The 27044-nt window shown below is 42.7% G+C and overlaps 2 protein-coding genes across 2 annotated transcripts in view; one reads left to right on the top strand and one right to left on the bottom strand.

The window, feature by feature from the left end:
- Positions 1 to 6364, bottom strand: part of IFT56 (intraflagellar transport 56) — a 45294-nt gene extending 38930 nt beyond the window's left edge. Inside the window, exon 1 of the mRNA XM_075286338.1 lies at positions 6306 to 6364. Within this exon, the coding sequence (XP_075142439.1) occupies positions 6306 to 6308 (3 nt within the window). The 5' untranslated portion in view covers positions 6309 to 6364. The remainder of the gene's footprint in view (positions 1 to 6305) is intronic.
- Positions 6365 to 6693: 329 nt separating this feature from the next.
- Positions 6694 to 9193, top strand: SHLD2 (shieldin complex subunit 2). Its single transcript, XM_075287368.1, has one exon. It carries the CDS (start codon positions 6714 to 6716, stop codon positions 9162 to 9164), a length of 2451 nt encoding a protein of 816 aa, XP_075143469.1. The 5' UTR covers positions 6694 to 6713; the 3' UTR covers positions 9165 to 9193.
- The last annotated feature ends 17851 nt before the right edge of the window (positions 9194 to 27044 follow it).

Raw genomic sequence — 27044 nt, forward strand, 5'->3', positions numbered from 1 at the left:
CACATAGACTACATGGCTTCACGACTGTTATGAATTTATGTTCACATACTATATTACATTGCTCTAGGCGGCAGCTTATCTCAGGTACTGATAAAGCCAGGTCTGTTATCTCTGTAAACACACAGCTAACCCTCAGTATATTGTGTACACACATTTGCATATTATCTGATCTGCTCCAGGCAGTGCTGACACACTGAAAAATGGGAAAACACCTTTAACCCCTTAGCGACCTTTGACGTACTATTACGTCATGGACGCGAGGTACTTCGCGCACCATGAAGTAATTGTACGTCATGGTGATTCCGCCCGCTCACTAGCTGAGCGGGCGGAATCGGAACTGGGTGATGGCTGTTACTGACAGCTATCACCCTTTTCCATAACCTCCGGTCGGTACTTTTACCGATCGGAGGTTTTAACCCTTTGATTGCGATGGTCAAACATGACCACCGCAAACAAAGGGTGCCGCGATCTCTCCCCCCCCCCCCGCGGCGAGATCGGTGGGTGCCGGTATCTGTAGTACGTAGTCTGGGGTCTGGTTAGTGACCCCAGACAGCCCTGAGCACTCACTTACTTACCTGGTGCTCCCGGCGTCTTCTGGAAGTGAGTCTGTGCCGTCCGCACAGCTCACTTCCTGTTTCTCGAGTGAGACACGTGCAGGCTGTCACTGCAGCCTGTGTCTCATTCCATAGTAGAGAATCAGTGATGCAATCATCACTGATCCATGTGTCCCATAGGGACACAAGAACAAGTAAAAAAAAAGTGTAAAAAAAAAAATAAAGTATTTGAAAACAATTAATAAAGTTATAAAGTCCCAAAAATCCCTTTTTTCTATAAAAAATGAATTATGTAAAAAAAACCACAAAAAATTAATAAAAACAATACATATTTGGTATTGTCGCGTCCGTAACAACCTGTACAACAAAACTGAAACAATATTTAATGTACACAGTGAACGGCGGTAAAAAATAACGGAAAAAACCCGCCGGAAGTAGTGATTTTTCGCCATCTCACCTTACAAAATGTGCTATAAAAAGTGATCAAAAAGTCATATGCACCCCAAAATAGTACCAATAAAATGCACAGGTTGTCCCGCAAAAAATAAGCCCTCAACCAACACTGTCAAGCGAAAAATAAAAATGTTACGCCTCTCAGAAGATGGCGATGCAAAAATCACTGATTTATGTCCCCAAATGTGTTTTTGTTCTGCAGACTTAGTATCGCATAAAAAAATAACATAAATGAGGTATCGCCGTAACCGTACCGACCCGCAGAATAAAGGTCACATGTTACTTATACTGTACGCTGCATGGCGAAAAATGTAAAAGGTAAAACTCAATACCAGAATTGATTTTTTCTCTTTTAAATCCAGCAAAAAAAGAGTTAATAAAATGTAATCAGTAAGTTTTAGGCACCCCAAGATGGTGTCATTACAAAATACATCGCATCCCGCAAACAACAAGCCCTTATATGGCCACGTCAGCAGAAAAATAAAGAAAATATAGCCTTTACCAATGTGAAGACAAAATCACGCAAAATCGCCAAATCATTAGAACACAACTGGGTGCGGCAGGCAGGGAATGTATAAGCTGTGCGAGCGAATATCAGCGGACACCCCAGATTTACAGCTTATGAGGGAAAATATACCAAAAGTGACCCCCAAAGTGACCCCAGTGTGACTTCCCCAATCATAGGAGCTACTGGGGGTACAGTAGGGAATTTAGTGTCTGCAATGTCCTCCGCACCGCTTATACATTCCCTCTTCGCCATCCGCTGTGCAGTCACGTCCGGGATACTAATACTCACTACACCCCCTGATAAATTCTTTTAGGGGTGCAGTTTTCAAACTGCGCTCACTCCTTTGGGGAATCCACTTTTCTGGTACCTTACAGGCTCTACAAACATGACATGGCGTCTAGATACCAAACATCTGAATCTGTGCTCCAAAAGCCGCATCGCGCTCCTTCCCTTCTGCCCCCTGCTGTGCGCCCAAACTGCAGTGTATGCCACATGTATGACACTGGTGTAACCGGGGTAATGTCATATGTGAGTATAAACTGATATCAGGGCACATATATGACACTGGTGTACCCGGGATAACATATGTAATGTCATATGTGGGTATAAACTGATATTAGGGCCCAGCCAGACACAGAAGGGAAGAAGGTTATTTGGTTTTTGGAGCACAGACTTAGACGGTTTGGTTTTTGGATGCCATGGCACTTTTGCAGAGACTCTAAAATTTCCCCTACAAAATGGGGTCACTTCTTGGGGAATTCCAGTTTACTGGCACCTCCAGGGCTCTGCAAAAACAACATGGCGCCCAGAAAGTCCCTCTAAATCTGTACCCCAAAAGCTAAAAAGCGCAGTGCTCCTTCGCTTCTGAGCCCTGCTGTGCACCCAAGCAGCAGTTTATACCCACATATATAATTTTTTTGCCCCTCGTGAAGGCCCACTTAATAGTTTTAGGAGTGCAGGTCTCTGACAACACAAAGTGGGTGCAATGCATTGGATACCAAAATGGCATATTTCTTTAAAAATTTCAATTTTTGGGAAGCATTTTTAGTCTCAAAATCATAATACCACTTGATACATTCCTTGACGGGTGTAGATTCTAAAATGGGGTCACTTTTGAGGGGTTTCCACTGTATTGATACTTTAGGGGCTCAGCAAATGCGACATGGCACCTCAAAACTATTCCAGCAATATATGCCCTCCAAAATCCAAATAGCGCTCTTTCCATTCTGAGCCCCAACATGTACCCATACAGCAGATTATGATCCCATATGGGGTATTGCCGTGTTCAGGGGAAATTGTGTAACAAACTGTGGGGGGCTCTTAATTCTCTAACTACTTGCAAAAATTAAAAATATGGCGCTAAATGGATGATTTATTGGAAAAAAAGTAATTTTTCATTTTCACATCTCAATGGTAAAAAAATCTGTGAAACACCTGTAGGGTCCAAGTGCTCACTAAACCCCTTGATAAATTCCTTGAGGGGTCTATTTTTCAAAATGGGGTCGTTTTGGGGGGGGGGGGGGGTTCCACTGTTCTAGCACTTCAGGGGCTCTCCAAATGCAACATGGTGCCTGAAACAGATTTCAGCTAAATTTGCCCTCCAAAATCCCAATAGCGATCCTTCCGCTCTGGACTTTACAGTATGCCCATACATCACTTTACATCCACATAAGGGGCATTTCTGTAGTTGGGGCAAAGTGCTTGACAATTTGTGGGGTGCATTTTCTTTTTTAACCCGTTGTGGAAATGCATAATTTGGGGTTAAAGCTACATTTTATAGCAAAAAATGTCACTTTTCCTTTTGTTGGGCCAATTCTGTTACACTCCTGTAGGGTCAAAGGGCTCACTAAACCCCTTGGTAAATTCCTTGAGGGGTATAGTTTCCAAAATGGGGTGACATTTTGGGGGTTTCCACTGTTTTGGCACATTGGGGGCTCTGCAAAAGGGACATGGTGCCTGAAAAGTATTCTAGTAAAATCTGGCCTACAAAATCCAATTAGCGCTCCATCCGCTCTGAGAGCGACCGTGTGCCCGTACATTAGGGTACCAGCACATATGGGGTATTGTCGTGTTCAGGAGAAATTGTGTAACAAAATGTGGGGTGCAGTTTCTCCTTTAACCCTTTGTGAAGATGAAAAATTTGGGGCTACAGTGACATTTTATTATAAAAAAAAGTAATTTTTCATTTTCACATCTCAATGGTAAAAAAATCTGTGAAACACCTGTAGGGTCCAAGTGCTCACTATACCCCTTGATAAATTCCTTGAGGGGTCTAGTTTCCAAAATGGGGTGACATTTTGGGGTTTTCCACTGTTTTGGCACCTTGGGGGCTTTGCAATCGGGGCATGGCGCCTGAAAAATATTCTAGCAAAATCTGACCTACAAAATCCAATTAGTGCTCCATCTGCTCTGAGAGTGACCGTGTGCCCGTACATTAGGGTACCAGCACATATGGGGTATTGTCGTGTTCGGGAGAAATTGTGTAACAAAATGTGGGGTGCAGTTTCTCCTTTAAACCTTAGTAAATGTGTAAATTCTAGGGCTAAATGAATATATTAGTGACAGAAATTGAAAAATGTAAATTTGACCTCCATTTTGTTTTAATTGTTGTGAAATGCTGAAAGGGTTAAGAAACTTTCTAACTGCTGTTTTGGATTCTTTCAGGAGTGCAGTTTTTAGAATGGGGTGACTTTTGGGGGGTTTTATTAGAGAGGCCTTTCAAGTTCCCTTCAGAACTGAACTGGTCCCTTGAAAAATGTGTTTTAGAAATTTTCTTGAAAATTTGGAAAATTACTGCTTGACTTGTAAGCCTTATAATATCTGAAAAAAATGAAAGGGTGCTTAAAATTTGATTGCTACATAAATCAGAGACATGGTTAATTATATTTATGAAAAAATTTGGGTAGTATGACTTTCTATTTGAAAGGCTTGCAATTTCAAAGTTTGAAAACTGCATTTTTTTCAAAATTTTCACCAAATTTCCTATTTTTTCATAATTAAAGACAAAACATATCGACGAAAATTTACTACTGACATGAAGTACAATGTGTTACGAAAAAACAATCTCAGAATCACTTGTGTAAGTTAAAGCGTCTCAAAGTTATCGCCATTTAAAGTGACACATGTCAGATTTGAAAAAAGAGGCCTGGTCCTTAAGTCACTTTTGGGCTGTGTCTCTAAGGGGTTAATCCAAATTGGCAGTTTTCCAATTTTAAACATGTCGGGAAAAAGAAAATCTAATTTGTCGCAAACAACGAGAACTATGAAGGAAGCCAGAAGTCAACAGAGTTCTCCTCAAGCGGAGCTGAGGGGGATCATCGACACACACACAGACCCATTAAGTTCTATGGGCACATGCACACGACGGTGATTTCCACTGATCAGTGTGTGGGCCGAGAGTCTGTGCCGCATAATATAGAACAGGTCCTATTCTGTGTTCGGTGTTTCAGATTCGTCCATAGAAGCCTATTGGAGACTAAAAACCTAGGATGGCACACTGATATACTCTGTGTGTCATCAGTCTGCCGTATGTTTTCGCTGACAAGCTAAGGATGTCTCCAATGTGGGTTTTGGTTTTCTTTTTTGGTGGATCCGCAAACTAGGATCACACACTGATGGCACACTGTGTTTTTGCAGACATACATCATTGATGCTGAAGAAACACTGGAGAAAATCTGAACACTTTGCTGTGACTGTAAAATGCTGCGTTTTTTCCACAGTGGAAAAACCACGGCATTAGTGCCAAGTGGGGCCCTGGCCTTAAAGTATTAATAGTCTAAGGTAGTTCATATAGGAAAAGTCAAAGCCTTATTAGCATCCCGTCTGTAACTTCCCTCAGTAAGATCAGGGATTTATATGAACAGCTGGACTGATCAGTTGATCACAAATGTACAGAAAGGAGTTCCATATAATACAGGGGGAGTTCCGTATAATACAGGGGGAGTTCCGTATAATACAGGGGGAGTTCCGTATAATACAGGGGGAGTTCCGTATAATACAGAGGGAGTTCCGTATAATACAGGGGGAGTTCCGTATAATACAGGGGGAGTTCCGTATAATACAGGGGGAGTTCCGTATAATACAGGGGGAGTTCCGTATAATACAGGGGGAGTTCCGTATAATACAGGGGGAGTTCCGTATAATACAGGGGGAGTTCCGTATAATACAGGGGGAGTTCCGTATAATACAGTGGGAGTTCCATATAATACAGTGGGAGTTCCATATAATACAGGGGGAGTTCCATATAATACAGGGGGAGTTCCGTATAATACAGGGGGAGTTCCGTATAATACAGGGGGAGTTCCGTATAATACAGGGGGAGTTCCGTATAATACAGGGGGAGTTCCGTATAATACAGGGGGAGTTCCGTATAATACAGGGGGAGTTCCGTATAATACAGGGGGAGTTCCGTATAATACAGGGGAGTTCCGTATAATACAGGGGGAGTTCCGTATAATACAGGGGGAGTTCCGTATAATACAGGGGGAGTTCCGTATAATACAGGGGGAGTTCCGTATAATACAGGGGGAGTTCCGTATAATACAGGGGTTTTTACGTACATTTATAATGTGATAACTTTCTGAGGTGGGCACACTACATGGAGCCCCAAGTCCAATGTTGTCTGGTACAGTACACCCGGGGTCTCCAGACCTGGGCAGACTGTACTATCAGTTCCCACCACACTACATGTTTTATCCCCCACAATGCAGGCTATAGTACAACCTGCAATCTAGTAACATCCACAGACAGATCCTAGCACCTACAGCACCCCCATTACTGGTATGTCTCACCATTTTGCCTCTCCCGGAGATGAAACCGATAGGACAGCACTATGGAGAATCCGCTAAAGAGCTTCTGCTGTAGACAACCCGTCGTACGCCAGAAACGACTCTGTTACCCTGGTAACAGACACTGATCTACTGCGCATGCGCTCGGCACGTTCCTAACGCATGACAGACGCAGCGGAGCGCAGCACATTATGTTAATATTACATTATGAGACGTTTTACCGGCACCGTTATGAATAAACAGTGCGATTGTTCTCAGTGGAAGCTTTTTCCACCCGATAAAACTAGCAAAATAACAGTTCCGGAAGACTGATTTACTTCCGGTTTGGCTTGTTTTCACAATGAGGCTTGGTACGCATACCGGCTTTGGAAGCTAGTAGTTGTGACCGCGGACATAAGCGGTTGTTTATCCATGCAGTTGGAAGAGATGTGCAGTAAAGGTGTGATTCATGTGTTTATCGGAGCTCCCATTATAGCTCCAGCTCTGCCTTGTGGTATAGACAGGTCACTTACAGAATGTCGCACAGAACTTTGGGAAGACATTCTCTTTGCTCCTAATACACAAGGTGCGTCTCTTCAGAGCCACAGAAACCATCCAATACCTGATGGAGGACATAATGAACATACCAAGCATGGAGACTCAGTATGTGATGGCCATTATTCATCTGGCAGAACTTGCAGGCAAGAGAGTGAGTTTGGTCAGAAAATGGGCACTGATATAATAGGAGTCATGTCAGAGTTGGTTTCTAGCACTGAACTCTGCTATATAACACATGAGCCCATAGGAAGGGAGAGCGCTGATCATAACCAATACAACGGAGAGGCCCAAGATGCTGATGTGATCATAAGTGATAACCATAACCAATACAACGGAGAGGCCCAAGATGCTGATGTGATCATAAGTGATAACCAATACAACGGAGAGGCCCAAGATGCTGATGTGATCATAAGTGATAACCAATACAACGGAGAGGCCCAAGATGCTGATGTGATCATAAGTGATGCCTGCGATTCCATATCTGCTGAAACCGAGTTTCTTACTGTTTTGACATCTAGTCAACTTGCTGTACAAAGTGCAGAGAATGATAGAACGAAAGCCGCCTGTCATCCTGCATTTGGTACAGTAGAATTTCAAACTCACTTGGACGTCACAGAATCTTCATCTCAGGAGGGTTTTAGCTGCTCTTCTGATCTCTTCACAGACACACCAGATGAAGTGCTTGACAAAACGTCACTCAAATCCCAAGAAAGTGAAAGCGGTTTGTTAAGAATCAAAAGTGAATCGGCTGCAGAAATAACTGATACTGAGGATTATCTTGAGAGTTCAAGCAGCAAAAGAAAGAAAGCCTTCTCCAATTCCTCCCCATCTTTTAAACATAAGCAGCAATCGAAAAAATCTAAACATTCACCAGTGAAGTGTACCATGAATGAATCGGTTAAACATCCGCAGCAAACTCTTGAAAAGTCGTTGACTCTTTTGAAGCATTGTTCAGGCAAAAAGAAAGCATATAATATCATGGTAGTCGTGTTGCAGCCTTGTCATATAAAAGAAATCAAAGTCAAAAGTGGGCTCAGTATTGGCTCTACTCTTCCTTTAGCAACCATTGTTGTCATTGACCAGTCAGAGATTAAACGTGAAGTGTTGATGTGGAGAGCGGCAGCATTTTGGAGTTTAACCTTGCTTCCTGGTGACATAATTGTACTGACCAATGTATCTGTTTGTGAAGATAGGTGGAGGGGAGACATGTTGCTTCAGTCTAGCTTTGGGAGTAAATTAGTTACTCTTGGAAGCTGTTCTACACTGCACTCAAGAGACTGTTCTCATACTGTAGCGGGTACTGCTGTACAGGAGTTACTAGACTACATTCATAAAAAGCATTATTACTTAGTTGAACTTGCTCCACGACGGCCCCAGACGCTAGACCTTATACAGTTCACAAGCCTTTCTGACCTTCAACCAGAATTATTGGTGCATTCATATTTGAAGGTGAACAGCATTTCAATTCTTAAGGAATCCACATATAACTTTAAGGGGCTGCAGCAAAATAAAATCATTCTGGCTGTTGAACAATTTAAAGGACAAACAAGTGCATTAGTACTGTGGGGAAGTTGCGTTTCATGGTGCGATCAGATCCAACATAAAATAGATCATATTTGGATCTTCAAATACCTATTCTGTAAGAAGAACTTCATTTCAGGGGATCTGGAATTACACACTACCCCATGGTCATCCTGTGAATGCTTGTTTCATGATGACCAAAGAGCTATAGATTTTCGGAAGATGTATAATATATCATCTGTAAAGCAGATGAGTCTTTTCGCCATGATTGAAAATAGGTATTCAGGTGAAATTGAAGTTAAAGGTAGAATTTTGCAGATGGAATTTCATATCCCAGACAAGCGCAAAATAATAATTAGCCATGAGACTTTGATTTCTGATATTCGAAAGTCCCTGTCTGATATTATATATCCAGGTTGTGGGAAATGCAAACGAGAGCTGAATATTGATGAAAACAATGTGTATGAGCAGTGTTATGTGTGCCTACCCTTCAACCAAGTGAGACTTTTTTACAGGTTAGCACAAATGGTGGTTATGAGTGACGACTGTTGTGTATGCGTCCAAGTAACACCAGATATCTTGGAAAAAATGTTTTTAAATATTGCTCCCAACCTATTACCCAAAGTTTTCCCTAGCTGTACAGATGTAACATATGGGACAATTGTAGCAGATCTGTGTCACTCACTGTTAGCACAGACTGGAGAATCTTTTGTCTTCACCATAAGAAGCCAGTTTATGCTTGATGAAAATAGCATCCCATTGGAAGAAGACTTTCACCTTTTAGATTTCCATCTCGACCTTTGAAACTACTTGAGATGACATTAGAGTTTGATGTACAGATATTTTAATACAATTTGTAAGTCACAATATTTATATTTATTTTTATATAAATCTAAGTAATAAAACATATATTGTAAAGTAGCGATATGTGTAATGCAGTGAGTGTGGACTCAATGGGGTGGATTTATTAAAATGGTTTAAAAGCAATGCTTTTTTAGCTACCCATAGCAACCAATCACAATGCAGCGTTCAGTTCACATGAGCAGAATACAAAATGAAAGCTGCATTGTCATTGGTTGCTATTGGTAGTTTTGCTTTTAGACTATTTTAGTAAATCTTCCCCATTGTCAATGAACAGAATTTATTTGGGGCTACTCCTATGAGTGTTGTCTAAGTGGTTCCCTTGAATTCACCTTTTAACCCTCAGGAATCTGGGATTCGCTGCAAGAAAAACATGGGGTTACTACTTGCTGTAGTATTTATTCAGTGATTCAGGTAAGCCAGATAAGTCAAGAGATGCCAGGGCATAGCATCAAAGGGACAGTATATTTTTCAAAATTCTGGAACATAAATAGAAGTCAAAGAAGGGGCAAAACTATAGCGACACCTTTGCAGGACACTAGGTAACGTCAATGGTCACTAACTTTTCAAAAATTATGTAGGCTCTTTCAATAAAGCTTGAGACTCTGCGCCAACATGTAATTCACGTTAATTAATAACTTGTTGCTGTTTTATGCCTGAAACCTCTCTAAAGTTCCTGCCACTAGGTGTCTCCCTTCTAGCTAATTTGCTGTTCAGACCTTGTTACTAGGAAAGGTCTGCACAGAATTTTCTCACAGGTAAAAGTAATTATATTTATTTCTAAATAGATGGTTATTTTATTACTGATTGGATATTAGACATAGACGGTAAGCAGCTTTACTTATTGCACTTAGATTTCTCTTTTTTTGACACTGCTGTTCAGATCTTCACTGCCTCCCCAAGATGGGCAAAAGGGGCTCCTCATGTCTTCTTCAGCTCCCCCAGCAGCGTCTCACTGTCAGTCCCTGCACAAATTTCTCAGTGGCTCCAGCATGCAGGGACGATAAGAAAGAGATGCCAAAATGGCATGCCTTTCTCTGCTACATCTCCTGGGTGTCCGCTGGCAGCTACATCACAGTCTTGGCGGAACGGTAGTATATACACAGCTTGGCGGAACGGTAGTCGCTACATATAGGCCCATCCTTTTTCAAAATCACGTCTACAGGTCCACTGGGAGGCCCACCTTCTCACCCTGACACATCAAGTCATATACTGGCCTTCCTGTCTGCCTTGGGGCTGCACCTGGAAGCCATCCCGGATTGCATTCTCCCTGCCTGGTGCTCTACTGATGATCCAACTGTCCAGACCCCACCATAGACCCAGAAAACACCATAGAGACCGAGTACCTGATTCAGGTGCATGACCAATACTTTTAATTCTGGACTACTAGTTGTCTCCTGCCCCGGGGCAATGGCATTCCTTGTGTTACTAGACACGTTGGTAGATGTTTTCCTGAAGCTCAGTATCACTTTCTTCATTTTACCTACACATGTATTTTGCATACTTTGATATTTATTGTATACCTTTTCCTTGATTATCACGTATTGGTACTTACCGTATTTTTCGAACTATAAGACGCACTGGACTATAAGACACACCCAGGTTTTAGAGGAGAAAAATAGGGGAAAAAAATTTTCAGGCAAAAAATGGTAAAATATTTAATATATGGGAGTTGTAGTTTTGGAACAGCTGCAAGGCCACATTGACAGGTGACCCTGCAGCTGTACGGGGATGTATAGGGCGTTTTTTTTTGCGGGGCCAGCTGTACTTTTTAGATACACCATTTTGGGAAATGATTATTGCTTAGATCACCTTTTATTTAATTCAGAGGCAAAACAGAGAGAAAAACCCGGCGGTTTAGCACTTTTGATTTTGACGTTCACTGTACATAAAAATATTAGTAGACTGGGCATTTTCAGACACAGGGATACCTAATGTGTATGTTTCACAGTAATGTTATACTTTTATATGTATTCTAGGGAAAGGAGGTGAACTTTTATTTATTTTATTTTTTATTATATATTTTTTAAGTGTTTTTTTTTTTTTACTATTTTATTATCCCCCGCCTAGGGGGCTTGAACCTGCAATCATTTGATTGCAAGTCCCATAGACGGCAATACAAGTGTATTGCCGTCTATGGGAGATTCTATAGATTACTATCGCGGAGGGTCATAGACCAGCCGCGATAGTAATATATATCTATGACAGGCCTGGGAGCCTTCATTAGGCTCCCGGCTGTCATCGGAACAGGTCGGCTCCTGCAGCCTCGCCGTGCAGGAGCCGGCCTGCATCACTAAAGGTATGGGGCCGGTGGGGACCGGCCCTGGTGCTAACTTTAAACTGCTGGGACCTGCGGAGGAGGAGCGGATTTGCAGCATGGCCGCGCTACTGCCACCGCTGGTTTTCTTCAGCGGCAGGAGCGTGGCAATCTGCAGGCCCCGGGAGCTAAGACAGTCCCCGGCATCTGCTGTAATAGACCGGCGGATGCCGGGGAGTGTCTTAGCTGCCGGGGCCTGCAGATTGTCACGCTCCTGCCGCTGAAGAAAACCAGCGGTGGCAGTAGCGCGGCAATCTGCAGGCCCCGGCAGCTAAGACACTCCCCGGCATCCGCCGGTCTATTACAGCAGATGCCGGGGACTGTCTTAGCTGCCGGGGCCTGCAGATTGTCACGCTCCTGCCGCTGAAGAAAACCAGTGGTGGCAGTAGCGCGGCCATGCTGCAAACCCACATTCAGACTATAAGACGCACCCTCATTTTCCTCCGAAATTTTGGGGGAAAAAAGTGCGTCTTATAGTCCGAAAAATACGGTATATAGACCTTCCAAGTCTTCCCATTTATACTTTTGTTTATTCTTTGTCAATATTTTTCCCATATATATTTTTATTGAATATTAACCCTTTCACTGCCAAGGATTTCCGGAAATTTAGCACCTCCGATAGCCGGAGCAATTTTCACAGTTTTGAGATGGACAAATCAAACCTAAATTGCAACATTAAAAAATCACCCCATTCCCCTTATACCTTTTTGTTTCTACTTTCTGTGTCCTTGTTTGTCTCCGTTCCCTCCCGCCACCCCGTGTGTTTGTCTTTGTAACCCCCTTTTGTGGGACCTGCATGATGGGTTCCTATACATAGTTGCCTCCTTCCCTTCCTTACGGTGGCTTTATAGGTGCCTATCACTGTTAGTACCCTCTGCCGTGGTTCTATCATGCGATAGTTTTATATTTCTGAATCTAGGTTCTTTTTGCATCCTTTTATAGTCTGATGTGGAATATCCACAATGTCATATTTGATACATTGTTTTCCCTATGCTCAGGTATTCTTTTAACCCCTTAGTGACCAGCCTGTTTTGGATCTTAATGACCAAGCCAAATTTTGGAGATTTGCCCTGTGTGACTTTATCAGTGAATAATTCTGTAACAGTATAGCGCATCCAAGCGATTCTGATATTGTTTTTTCGTGACCTGTTGTACTTTACTGAGAAGGTAAAATTAGACTGATATAACTTGCGTAAATTTATTTAAAAACTCGCAAATGCTGAAAATTTTGAAAAGGTTTCAATGTTTTCCATTTTTAGCTGCGATATCTCACATATGCACAATAACACAGGGCAAAAAGTTAGTAGTTATATATTTCAAAATGTTCCTTTTGTGTTTCAAGCATATTTGAAATAATTTTAGCATATTTGAGTAACTTAGACAACTTACAAGTTTATCAAGTTTATAAGCAAATTTTGGAAATTTTGAGTTTGTCATTTTTTCCTGTACCAAGCTCTGTTTGCAGACAGGAATAGGTGGCATAATGACAGAACCTCCCATTAAATGACCCAATTTGGAAAACTAGACCCCTTCAGGTATTCTTTGAGGGGTATAGTGAGTATTTTGATCAAACAAATATTGTTTTGCAAGAATTATTACAAATGATGAAAAAAATTATTTTCATTTTCTTCACGTGTCATTTTAAAGCCAGTTTTTTTGCACACAACACATCAAAAAGAAGAAACGCACCCCAAAATATATCACCCCACTTCTCCCGTGTTAAAAAATGTCCATTTTGTGGCCTTAGTCCTATGTATGCACATATAGTAGGGCCCAAGAGGTCGGGAGGGCCAATTGGATTTCAAAACACAAATTTTGCTTGCAGATATTTTAGGCCCATTGCACATTCAAACAAGATTTCACTTACCAAAATAATTGAAAACCCCAAAAAATGACACCATTTTATAAACTAGACCCCTTGAGGTATTCATTGAGGGGTATAGTGAGTATTTTGACCCCATAGGTTTTAAAAGAATTTGTGTCAAACAAAAAATTCTCATATTTTTTACACAAAAGAGTAATTTTAAAGGCAGGTTTTTTTGCACATAACACATGAAAATGAAGAAAAACACCCCAAAATAGATGGCCCCATTTCTCCCGTGTTCAAAAATGTACACTTTGTGGCCTTAATCCTATGTACGGACGCACAGCAGGGCCCAAAAAGAAGGGAGCACCAACTGGATTTCAAGACACAAATTTTGCTTGCAGATATTTTAGGCCCATTGCACATTCAAACAAGATTTGAGATACCAAAACAATTGAAAACCCCCATAAATGACTCCATTTTATAAACTAGACCCCTTAAGGTATTCATTGAGGGGTATAGTGAACATTTTGACCCTATAGCCGTTTCACAGATTTTACTAACTTTAGGGATGTGTAGGTTAAAAATTACTAAAATGTCCCTTTATCCCCAAAGTTTTCATTTTCATAAGGTTTAAAGGAGAGAAAGCCCCCCACAGTTTGTTACACAATTTCTCCTAAACACGGCAATACCCCATATGTGGCCATAATCTGCTGTATGGGGACATGGTGGGGCTCAGAATGGGAAGAGCGCTATTTGGCTTTTGGAGGGCAGATGTGACTGGAATAGTTTTCAGGTGCCATGTCGTATTTGCAGAGCCCCTAAAGTACCAATACAATGGAAACCCCTCAAATGTGACCCCATTTTAAAAACTACACCCATCAAGGAATTTATCAAGGGGTATTATCATTTTGAGCCTAAAAATGCTTCCCAAAAATTAATGTACAAAATGAAAATTTAAATTTTTAACCCCTTCCCGCCGATGGCATTTTTTGATTTTCGTTTTTCGTTTTTGACTCCCCTCCTTCTAAACCCCATAACTTTTTTATTTCTCCGCTCCCAGAGCCATATGAGGTCTTAATTTTTGCGGGACAAATTTTTCTTCATGATGCTACCATTAATTATTCTATATAATGTACTGGGAAGCAGGAAAAAAATTCAGAATGGGGTGGATTTGAAGGAAAAATGCATTTCTGCGACTTTGTTACAGGCTTTGGTTTTACGGCGTTCACTGTGCAGCCAAAATGACATGTCCCCTATATTCTGTGTTTCGGTACGGTTCCAGGGATACCAAATTTGTCTGCTTTTATTTACATTTTGACCCCTAAAAAAAATTCCAAAATGGTGTTAAAATTTTTTTTTTCTAAAAGTCGCCATATTCCGACAGCCGTAACTTTTTTATACGTAAGTTTACGGGGATGCATAGGGCGTCTTTTTTTGCGGGGTCGGGTGTACTTTTTAGTTCTACCATTTTCGGGAAATGTTATTGCTTTGATCACTTTTTATTCAAATTTTTATCAGAATCAAAACAGTGAAAAAACGGCGGTTTGGCACTTTCGACTATTTTTCCCGCTACGATGTTTACCGAACAGGAAAAATATTTTTATAGATTTGTAGAGCGGGCAATTTCGGATGCGGGGATACCTAACATGTATATGTTTCACAGTTTTTAACTACTTTTATATGTGTTCTAGGGAAAGGGGGGTGATTTGAACTTTTAATTCTTTTTATATTTTTTTATATTTTTTTTACCTTTTTTGTTAATTATTTTTTTGCATTTATTAGACCCCCTAGGGGTGTTGAACCCCAGGGGGTCTGATCACTAATGCAATGCATTACAATGCTAATGCATTGCAATGAATTGCAAAAAAGCATCCTTTCTTTTGCAGGCTGCATAGACCAGCCTGCAAAAGAGAGGCTTTGCAGACAAGCCTGGGAGCCTGTACAAGGCTCCCGGCTGTCATGGCAACGGGACGTCAGCCCTGGAGCATGCTCCAGGAGCCGGCGATCCCGGCCAAAATGGCGGCGCCCATGTGCCGCCGGGAAAATGGCGCCTCCAGCGCCTTTGCCCGCGGCGCCGGAGGGGTTAATGCCTCCGATCGGTCCGGGGACCGATCGGAGGCATTAGAGCTGGTTGTCTACTGCTTAAAGCAGTAGACACCCGGCGGCTATGGCGGCCACCCGGCTCCCGGGCGGTCGCCATAGTTACAGACCCGACATGCGCCGTACTATTACGGCGCATGTCGGGAAGGGGTTAAAGAAATCTGCCATTTCGGTGCCCAATACGTTGCCCCCACTTTGTGTTGTCAGAGACCTGCACTCCTAAAACTATTAAGGGGCCATCACGAGGGGCAAAAAATTATATATGTGGGTGTAAACTGCTGCTTGGGCACACAGCAGGGCACAGAAGGGAAGGAGCACTGCGCTTTTTAGCTATTGGGGTACAGAGTTAGAGGGACTTTCGGGGCGCCTTGTTGTTTTTGCAGAGCCCTGGAGTTGACAGTAAACTGGAATTCGCCAAGAAGTGACCCCATTTTGTAGGGGAAATTTTAGGGTCTCAGCAAATATGACATGGTGTCCAAAAACCAACGATCTAAATCTGCACTCCAAAAGCACATATCTCTCCTTCACATCTGCGCCCTGCTGTGTACCCAAATGGCGGTGTATGCCCACATGTATGACACTGGTGTACCCCGGATAACGGACTTAATGCCATATGTGGGTAGAAAGTAAAAAAGTCAATGGTACCGCACACTCTAAAATTATATGTGGTGCTAGCGAAAAAAGGTCCTTCGACCCAAATATACTAGTGAAAATAGATTTTGCTGCACACACTGTTTTGTGATCAAAGGAATATAGAGATTTATTTTACAATATAGTTAACGCCTTTTGACACAATGCAAAATATTGGCATAGAAAGACAGGCTAGATCAATTGGATATGACGTTTCAGTCCTTAGACCTTCATCAGACGCGATCTAGTGTGGTAGCAGGATCAGTATAAGTGTCAAGGCATGCCTTGACACTTATACTGATCCTGCTACCACACTAGATCGCGTCTGATGAAGGTCTAAGGACTGAAACGTCATATCCAATTGATCTAGCCTGTCTTTCTATGCCAATATTTTGCATTGTGTCAAAAGGCGTTAACTATATTGTAAAATAAATCTCTATATTCCTTTGATCACAAAACAGTGTGTGCAGCAAAATCTATTTTCACTAGTATATGTGGGTAGAAAGGCTGTTTGGGCACAGCCAGGCACAGAAGGGAAGGAGCGCTGTTTTGGTTTTTGGAGCACAGTTTGGTTTTTGGACGTCATGCCACTTTTGCAAAGCCCCTGAATTGCCAATAAAGTGGAATCTGCAGACATGTCACCCCATTTTGGACACTAGCCCACTGATGGGATTTATCAAGTGGCATAGCGAGCATTTTTAACCCTTGAGTGTTGCATTTATTTGGTTTCCAGAAATGAAATTGCAGCTGATAATGAGAAGTTAAAAATGAAGTTTTCCAGAGATTCGCCATTTCAGTATCTGATATGTTGTGCCTAACTTATGTCAGCAGAGATACACACTCCAAAAACTGTTAAGCGGGTATCCTGGGCACAACAGCTTTCAGAGCATTCATCTCTGATACAAGTCGGGCACAACATATTAGGCACTGAAATGACGGATTCTTGGAAAAATTGTCATTTTCACCTTTCACAATCAGCTTCGTATTCATTTATGGATAATAAGTTATAGCAACACTTGGGGGTCAAAATGCTGTCTGTACCCCTGGAGAAATCCTTCAGGGGTGTAGTTTCCAAAATAAGGTCTCATATCAGGGGATCCCACTTTACTGGCGCTTCAGCTCTGCAAAAGTGTCATGGCATCCAAAAACCAAACTGTCTGTGCTCCAAAAACCCAATAACCCTTCTTCCCTTCTGTGTCCGGCTGTGCCCTAATATCAGTTTATACCCACATATGACATTACATACATTATCCCGGGTACACCAGTGTCATACATGGGGCATAATCTGCAGTTGGGGTATACAGCAGGGAGCAGAAGGGAAGGAGCGCTATGCGACTTTTAGAGTACAGATTCAGATGTTTGGTATCTGAACGCCATGTCATGTTTGTAGATCCTATAACGTACCAGAAAACTGGATTCCCCAAAGGAGTGACCCCATTTTGAAAACTGCACCCCTCAAAGAATGTATCAGGGGGTGTAGTGAGTATTAGTATCCCAGACGTGACTGCACAACGGATGGCGAAGGGGAATATATAAGCTGTGCGGAGGACATTGCAAACACCAAATTCCCTACTATGTCCCATGATTGGGGGAGTTACTCTGGGGGTCACTTCTGGTGTCTTTTCCCTCGTAAGCTCTAAATCTGGGGTGTCCCCTGATATCCGCTCGCACAGCTTATATATTCTCTTCCTGCCGCAGTCAGTTGTGTTCTAATGATTTGGCGATTTTTGGGGGTTTTGTCTTCACATTGCTAGATGGTATATTTTCTTTATTTTTCTGGTGACGTGGCCATATAAGGGCTTGTTGTTTGCGGGATGAGATGCATTTTGTAATGACACCATTTTTGGGTGCCTACAACTTATTGAATACATTTTATTAACTCTTTTTTGCTGGATTTTTTAAAGAAAAATCAATTCTGGCATTGCATTCTACCTTTTAAATTTTTTGCCATGTAGCGTACATTATAAGCAACATGTGACCTTTATTCTGCGGGTCGGTGCGATTACGGTGATACCTCATTTATATTATTTTTTTATGCGATACTAATTCTGTAGAATAAAAACACATTTAGGGACATAAATCAGTGTTTTTTGTATCGCCATCTTCTGAGAGGCGTAACATTTTTATTTTTTGGTTGACAGTGTTGGTTGAGGGCTTATTTTTTGCGGGACAATGTGCGCTTTTTATTGGTACTGTTGTGCGGTGATTATGACTTTTTGATCACTTTTTATAGCATATTTTGTAAGGTGAGATGGCGAAAAATCACTACTTCCGGCGGGTTTTTTCCGGGTTTTTTTTCTGACATTCACCGTATACATTAAATATTGTTGCAGTTTTATTGTTCAGATTGTTACGGACGCGACGATACCAAATATGTATTGTTTTTATTAACTTTTAGGTTTTTTTTAATATAATTGATTTTCTATAGAAAAAAGGGAATTTTGAGGCTTTATAAGTTTATTCATTTTTATCAGACACTTTATTTATTTTTCACTTTTTTTTTTTTTTTACTTTTACACTTTTTACTTTAGGACACTTGGATTAGTAATTAGCTTTGATAAAAGCATCACTAATTCTCTATTAGACGCTGCAGGACACAGCTGTCAGTATCTTGCAGCGTCTGGAGGAAGTCAGACGCAGGGGCTGCCTGCGTCTGACTTCCTCTTAATCCGGGCAGGATCAACCAGGTATTGGGAGTCTCTTGGAGCTTGGGGTCACTGGCCAGACCCCAGGCTCCATGTTAGAGACATCGGCACCCCCCGATCTCGCCGCAGGGGGTGCCGATTCGGCCGGCACCGTCACGGAACCGCTTCAGTTCCGTGATCATGTTTGATCACGGAACTGAAGGGGTTAAAACCCCCCCGATCGGAGACCCCTCTGATGGGGGGTTATGGAATGGGGCATTAGCTGTTAGATACAGCTAAAATCCCATCCAATTACGTTGACACTGACAGGTAATCCTTCCCTGACTGCCCGACGTAATTTTACTATAGGGCAGTCAGGAAGGACCTGCAAGTGCCGACGTAATTTTACTATGGGCCGGTCGTTAAGGGGTTAAAGGGATTCTATCATTAAAATGCTATTTCTTTTCCCTAACACGTAGGAATAGTCTTAAGAAAGGCTATTCTTGTCCTAAGTTTAGATGTCTTCCTCGCGCCACCGTTCGATAGAAATCCCATTTTTCTTCTGTATGCAAATAAGTTATCTCGCAGCACTGGAGGCGTCCCCAATGCTGCGAGAGAACTCTCCAGCGCCGCCTCTATCTTCACCTGGAACGGCCTCTCCCTGTGTCTTCTTCCGGCGCTGGCTTCAAACTTCTAGGCGTGCGCAGTCGGCTTTGCCGTTGGGCCTTGAGCAGAGCCAACTGCGCATTCTTGCGGTAATTTTCCTGTGGCCACTTACATAGTAAACTGGTGTAAGCTGCCATTTTCTTATGGCTCCTTGAACAGTAAAATGGGGTAAGCGGCCACAAGAAAATGGCCACGGAAATTTTAAATAAACTATAACACTTCTATTTTTGAAAGCATTCTTTACATTATGCCTTCATTGAAAGTTTTTTTCATACATTAAGTAAAAGAAAAAAAAGTGGTGTAATGATGAAATCTTACAAGCCAAATAGTAACAGTCGTGACGCAGCAGGAGCACTCAAATCTAGGAAATACATGAACACATAAGTACTGTATGTACAAGATATAGGGGATGGGTAGGATCGGGAGGTTGTCAGTGGTGTAAGAGAGTTTTTAGAGAAATGCATAAAAAACTGAGGCGTTTCGGAACACATTTCATAATTGCCAGGTCTGATGTGTGTGGACATTCATATGACGAATGATAAGGATCTCCTGGATCCAGTTGCGTATTGTGGGATTGGAAGAACTTTTCCACAGTCTAGGAATGACTTTGCAGGCAGCAGAGGTGTAGCTAAGGGGTCAACACAGGGAGCGGTGGGGGATGAACATGTCTAAGTGGGCCCCCAACCCAGGTATACCGATATCATCATTATACAATGACTGTATAGTGATATATACCCTCTCTACACTGATCTGTAATGACCATTTAAGTAAATACAGTACAAGAACATGTAGTGACTTACAGGTGACGTCATTCACTGTGATCATTCATAATCCTCATCTCCCATCTGCACCGCCATGACCACTTCTTCCAGCTGTGACTTCTCTCTGTAAAGTTTCCATATTGTTCTCACCTACACAAAGTCCCCATCATGCTGCTACCCCAGTTATAAAATTTGTCATCTAAAAATCCCCATGAAATGAATAATACCCCTGCATGCCACCTTTAAATAATAGTGCCCCTCTATGAATAATGACCCGAATTCATAATATCCTGTGTACCCCCCTGAAATCATTAGTGCCACCTAAAATTAAAAGGGTTGTGTGGGATAACCACTTTTTATTATGAGGCTGGGGAAGGTGAAAAAAAAAAAACATACTCACCTGTTCCCCATGCTTTGGTGTTTCCCAGCATGGTCTGGTCCTGCTACTCCAGGTTTTCTTCCCGTGGATGTCCCTGCTGCACGTGACCGCTATGGTCATTGAACGGCTTAAGGAAAGAGACGCAGGACATCACAGTACAGTGGGGACTTTCACTAGACCAGTCTTTCTCAAAGTGGGCGATAACGCCCCCTTGTGGGCGCTGGAGGCCTATAGGGGGGCAGTAAAGGGCACAGAGAAGATTGGGGGGCGTTGAAGCGGTTTAGGGGGGCGATGGCTAATTTAAAGGGGTTGTCCCATCACAAGGATCATATCTATACTGCTTGTTAATGTGGATTTAAGACTTTTCCTAAATACACTGCTTCAGCAAAACTGCTTTGTTTGTCCACTATCTTACTTTATTCACTTCATTATGGACACTAGCACCTGGCCCCCTGCTCATTGCTGAGGGAGCCACATGACGTAGCTCCCTGCTGTGTGGGGGGAGAGAGGGGGGGGGGCTGAGTGTACGGAGCCAGCCTGTGTCTGCACCACACATACACATCACATACACATCACCTAGCTCCCTGCTGTGAGATAGAGGGGTGTGTGTGGAATAAGTGCTGCTTTCTTATATAAAGCAGTCTAAATCCTACTGGGCTAAAGGACCTGGTCTCTCTGTTCACTAGGATAAAGCTTTATTATATAGAGCAGGCTGCTAGTGGGCAGAGGAGCCAGGTCCTTTAGGAAACTCCGTACAAGGTAAATCCAAGTCTACAGGACCTTTTGATGACATCACAGGCCCTTCAGTCATCCCATAGGATCACGCTATGTGGTGGGCGGAGCTACACGCTAATTTGGGGGTGGGGCTAATTGACGCAAGCAAACAGGAAGAAAGAAGATTTTTAGGCAGCTTAGAAGGCAGATCAAGCTTCATGAGGCTACCCATTTAAAATAGTTTTTTTTGCTTTTAACACAAACTTTACCGCTCCTTTACGCTTAACGCACGTTTCCTCGTGTAACGCCATCTAGCGCCATCTTAGTTTTAAAATTAAAATTGAAATGTTTGTTTTAATAACATGAATAAAAGTTTTCCTAATATTACAAAATGGTGTTTTACATTACCCTCATCAGAAAGTCTTATTTTCACATGACACACATAATTTAATTATTAACATAATGACTGCGATTATGATTCTTAAGATGTAGTAAAGTAAAAAAATTTGGGGGGGGCGCTAGAAAATAATTAATTCTCGAAGTGGGCGGTAGACAAAATAAGTTTGAGAACCTCTGCACTAGACTAAAACACTGGAGCACCTGGAACAGATGAATATGTTTTTTTCTTTTCACCTTCTCATATTAAAAATGTGGTTATCCCGGACAACCCATTTAATTTTAGGTGGCACTCAGGCATTAATAATTTAAGGGGGTACACAGGACATTATTAATTATTGTCATTATTCATTGAGGGGCACTATTATTATTTCATGTGACCACTGAGGCCAATCAACGCTGGAATACTCTGCTGGAGCCATGGAGAAAGATAAATATGCATTTTTTTTCACTGCCCCCAGCAGATCTAAACTTTAAAAGGGTTTTTCCATTTTTGCCTGAACCCCTTTAAAGCTTAGCAGTGCTTACCAATAAAATTTATTATATCCTGGGAAACCCCTTTAATGCTGCCCCAATGCCCCTTAATTCATACTGACCCCACTGCCCTTTTTTAAAAAAAATATACCCCCCTTTTATTAAGGCCCCCTAATACCAAAAGGCCCTTTTTTCTATATAAAGCCCCCAGTTTCACTCTTAGGGTGCATTCACACTACGTTTCCTGAAGCTTATTCTGAACGTAAAACACATTCAGAATAAGCGGCGTATAAAGCAGCTCCACTCATTTCTATGGGAGCCGGCATACGAGCGCTCCCCATAGAAATGAATGGGCTGCTTCTTTCACTGCGAGCAGTCCCATTGAAGTGAATGGGAAGTGCCGGCGTGTACGGCTCGGCATGAGCAGAGCTTGCCGTATACGCCGGCACTTCCCATTCACTTCAATGGGACTGCTCGCAGTGAAAGAAGCAGCCCATTCATTTCTATGGGGAGCGCTCGCTTGCCGGCTCCCATAGAAATGAATGGGAAGTGTTCGGCAGTCCTGCTGTAACGCCGGCGTGTACGGCTGTGATACACGCTGGCGTTACTCAGTGTGAATGCCCCCTTATATGTATTATCCCACCCTCTATATAATGCCCCAAGTGTGTAAAAATAAATAAACAGACATGATATTCACCTACCTCCAATCCCCGGGGGAGGAACTTCTGCTGCTGCTCACTAGAGAGCACCAGGACGTTCTGGCACAGGACAATGATGTCATTGCGCCAACGTCTGCAGCAGGATGCAGACATCTTAGGGCAGCTCATGGGCCACAAGCCTATTGTGGCTTATGAGCTACTTACTAGCAGAGAAGGAAGTGAGAGGCTTCCTCCTCTACTATGCATTTTAACTGCATCAGTTTCATGCAGACCCAGTGTCAGTGCCCCCTCCCCTCTGCTACGCCTATGGCGGGCAGCAATCAGCAGGAAGGCAATGAGGCAGCAGAGGTGTTTGTTTATTTTGCGAGGGAAGAGGAGTAGGGTGGCAGCGTTGTCGTCTAGTTGAACACCAGTGATTTGATGCGTGATCTCAATAACATTAGATCAGAAAGGGTGGAGAACTGAGTATCCCCACCAAATATGGGACATTGTTCCCTTCAGTTGGCTACATCTCCCTCCTGGGTCAGTAGAGTTCGGGAACATGAAGTGTAGAGATTTTTTGGGACTCTGTACCTTCTGGAGAGTATTTTGTAGTTTGTTTCTTGTGCTTGATATGAGATGGAGAGCTTATGGCATAATTTAAAAGCTGCATACCATTGGGCTGTGGAGGAGGATGTTCCCAGTTCTTCCTCTCATCTCCTAGTGAAGACGGCAGTAAAAGGGATTGTGGATATCATTTTGGTTGAAGGGCTGGTAGTGGTGTACAGCATTTCAAAGGGAGATAGCGATCTATGTAGGTGATGTTTGTCCCTGATCTTATTGTACAGTAGAGGTGAGTCAGTTGGAGATTTTGCCAATTAGTGGACGCTGAGTGGCATGATGGTAAGATCAAATCTTTATATAATTTGAGTGTAAATTGGGAGAGCAGTTGTTAAAAGTTGTGGGGTGTCTGGTTCGTAAATTGGGATTGGGATAATGGGGCTGGGGAGAAATCCAGGTTGGGGAAGAGCAGTGTTAATGGGCCGTCTGGAGTGAAAAGTTTGACTTTTTTAAATTAAGTTTTGCAAGTCCCTAATGTCTCTTGGGTGATGTAAGTTAATGTAGAGAGGAAGAGGTTGGTTAAGTAACCATGGGAGGGTGTCAAGAGGGCTTTGGGACAAATGGGATTCTAGTATTACCCATAGTTTGAAAAGTTTGAAGTGATGCCAGGCCAAAATGTGGACAGAGAATATGGCTACTTGGGACCGCTTATCTTCCCTGGGCTTTAAATCAGAATTGAGTAGTCCTGGCAATCCTGGGCAGCTTGAAAGCCCATACAAATCTAGTGAACATATTCTGCAGCATCTTGAAGAAGGAAGTGGAGAGGTCAATGGGAATGGTCTGAAATGGATATGAGAGCCAATGCAGGATGTTTATTTTTTAGGATATTAATACGGCCCAGCCATGAAAATCCCTTAAGGTCTCACTAACGTATGTCTGCTCAAATATTATGGATTTATGGCAGAAATTTCAGGGTGTCAGCATTGGACGCCCTGCAGAAACAACAAGGGATTACAATGGCAGCCAGTAGGCTGGGCTATTGCCTCCTGACTGCCTAAGCGTAGCTCCAAAAGGAACTCCTGTGCAATGTTCTGCAATACTATGTATTGAAGGACATTGCACTGGGGATCTGAGATCCTAGCTTCAAGTCTCCTTCTGGGACATGTAAAAAGTGAAAAAACACACAAGTACATGGTAAAAGCACAAAAAAATAAACAAATAATAAAAAGTCCACCTTTACATTTATTTATTTTGTTCATGTTATCTATTTGTCAAACATATACCGTATTTTTCGGACTATAAGACGCACTTTTTTCCCCCCAAATTTCGGAGGAAAATGAGGGTGCGTCTTATAGTCTGAATGTGGGTTTGCAGCATGGCCGCGCTACTGCCACCGCTGGTTTTCTTCAGCGGCAGTAACGCGGCAATCCGCAGGCCCCGGCAGCTAAGACAGTCCCCGGCATCTGCTGTAATAGACCGGCGGATGCCGGGGAGTGTCTTAGCTGCCGGGGCCTGCAGATTGCCGCGCTACTGCCACCGCTGGTTTTCTTCAGCGGCAGGAGTGTGACAATACTGCAGGCCCCGGCAGCTAAGACACTCCCCGGCATCCGCCGGCCTATTACAGCAGATGCCGGGGACTGTCTTAGCTGCCGGGGCCTGCGGATTGCCGCGCTACTGCCGCTGAAGAAAAACAGCGGTGGCAGTAGCACGGCCATGCTGCAAACCCACTGCTCCTCCGCAGGTCCCGACAGTTAGTTAGCCCCCCCCCCCCCCCCCCCCGGCCTCATACCTTTAGTGATGCAGGCCGGCTCCTGCACGGCGAGGCCGCAGGAGCCGACCTGTTCCGATGACAGCCGGGAGCCTAATGAAGGCTCCCAGGCCTGTCATAGATATATATTACTATCGCGGCTGGTCTATGACCCTCCGCGATAGTAATGTATAGAATCTCCCATAGACGGCAATACACTTGTATTGCCGTCTATGGGACTTGCAATCAAATGATTGCAGGTTCAAGCCCCCTAGGCGGGGGATATTAAAATAGTAAAAAAAAAAAAAAAACACTTAAAAAAAAATATAATAAAAAATAAAATAAATAAAAGTTCACCTCCTTTCCCTAGAATACATATAAAAGTATAACATTACTGTGAAACATATACATTAGGTATCCCTGTGTCTGAAAATGCCCGGTCTACACCTGGCCCCACAAAAAAAACGCCCTATACATCCCTGTACAGCTGCAGGGTCACCTGTCAATGTGGCCTTGCAGCTGTTCCAAAACTACAACTCCCATATATTAAATATTTTACCATTTTTTGCCTGAAAATTTTTTTTCCCTATTTTTCTCCTCTAAAACCTGGGTGCGTCTTATAGTCCGTAAAATACGGTAAGTCCTGTGGGGAACCGCTCAGGTAGATGCTCGGTAGCAGTGCAGGAAACAGGGACACAGACACTGAGTTGCACACAGGTTCAGGCTTTATTCACTTGCAGGCAGAAATAAACAAAACAAAAACCTTCTCAGCTGAGAACTAAACACAAGCAAACTTTTCCCTGTCTATACAGAAGCCTGGCTACCAGACTCCCACCTTGGCAACAACAGCGGGTGGCACAGTACCTGCTTTGTATGTTCAGTCTGAACAGGTCAGCTCTGTCACTGTGGTGCCACACTTCCCAGTCTTCACACACAGACTGTATCAGGCCTTGATTACCCAGCTGACCTCCCTGGTGGGGGTCTTTACCAAACCCCCTTTAGCTGCCTGGCTGGGACATACCTGTCTTCCCAGACTACACCCTTCACTCTCTCACAGTCCGCACTATCCAAAAATAGCATTAATTATCCTGTATGTATAAAACCAAATTAAATTAACATATTTTGGTCATTTTGCTTTCCCCAAATAATAACAATAATAATAAAAAGTGATCAGAAAGTCATACACACCATACATTGGTACCAATAAAAAGTACAACTTGCCATGCAAATAAAAAACCCTGACATATCTTTGTCAACAGTACAGTAAAAAAAAAGTAATAGGCATCAGAATACATTGACTCCAGAAAAATGGATGATTTTCAAAAAGTGATGTTTTATAAAGCGGTACAACATGATAAACACCATTATAAATATGGTATCACCATAATCGTAATGACCTGCTGAATGAAGCTGCCATACAGTTTTTAATGCACAGTGAACGCAAAAGTAAAATGCAAAACATTATCATAAGGGGTTACATTTGTTTGAAATTTGTTATCAAATTTTCTCTAACCATCTGACGCTGGGTTCACACCAGCGTCTGGTCTCCGTTCTGAGGTTTCCATCTTCTGCAGACAGAAGACAGAAACCTGTCATGCCGGGCCCGGCCGTGAGCGCCGGTGAGCGTATTATGCGCTCCGCTGCAAAACCGTTTTTTTTTTTTTTTTTACCGGACACAGAATACTGCATGTCCGACTCTGTATCCAGTTTAAAAAAACGGTTTCGCTGCGGAGAGCATAAAACGCTCACCGGCGCTCACAGCCAGACACTTTTCAAACCCATTCAAATGAATGGGTTTGAAAGATGCCTGCAGGTTTCCGTCTCCTGCCCTGTTTTGTGCAGGAAACTGAAATCTGCAGAATGGAGTCCCGGGCGGAGATGTGAACGAGCCCTTAGTAGTCTTTTTTCTTGTTTGGTTGCCAGTGGATACAATCATGAATGTAGGAACTTTCTATGGTCTGGCGTTAGTCAGAAACTCATAATTTTCCCATTGCGGCCAGGTTATCTTT

Source organism: Leptodactylus fuscus, chromosome 9 (genome assembly GCF_031893055.1).
Source record: "Leptodactylus fuscus isolate aLepFus1 chromosome 9, aLepFus1.hap2, whole genome shotgun sequence".
Classification (NCBI taxonomy): domain Eukaryota; kingdom Metazoa; phylum Chordata; class Amphibia; order Anura; family Leptodactylidae; genus Leptodactylus; species Leptodactylus fuscus.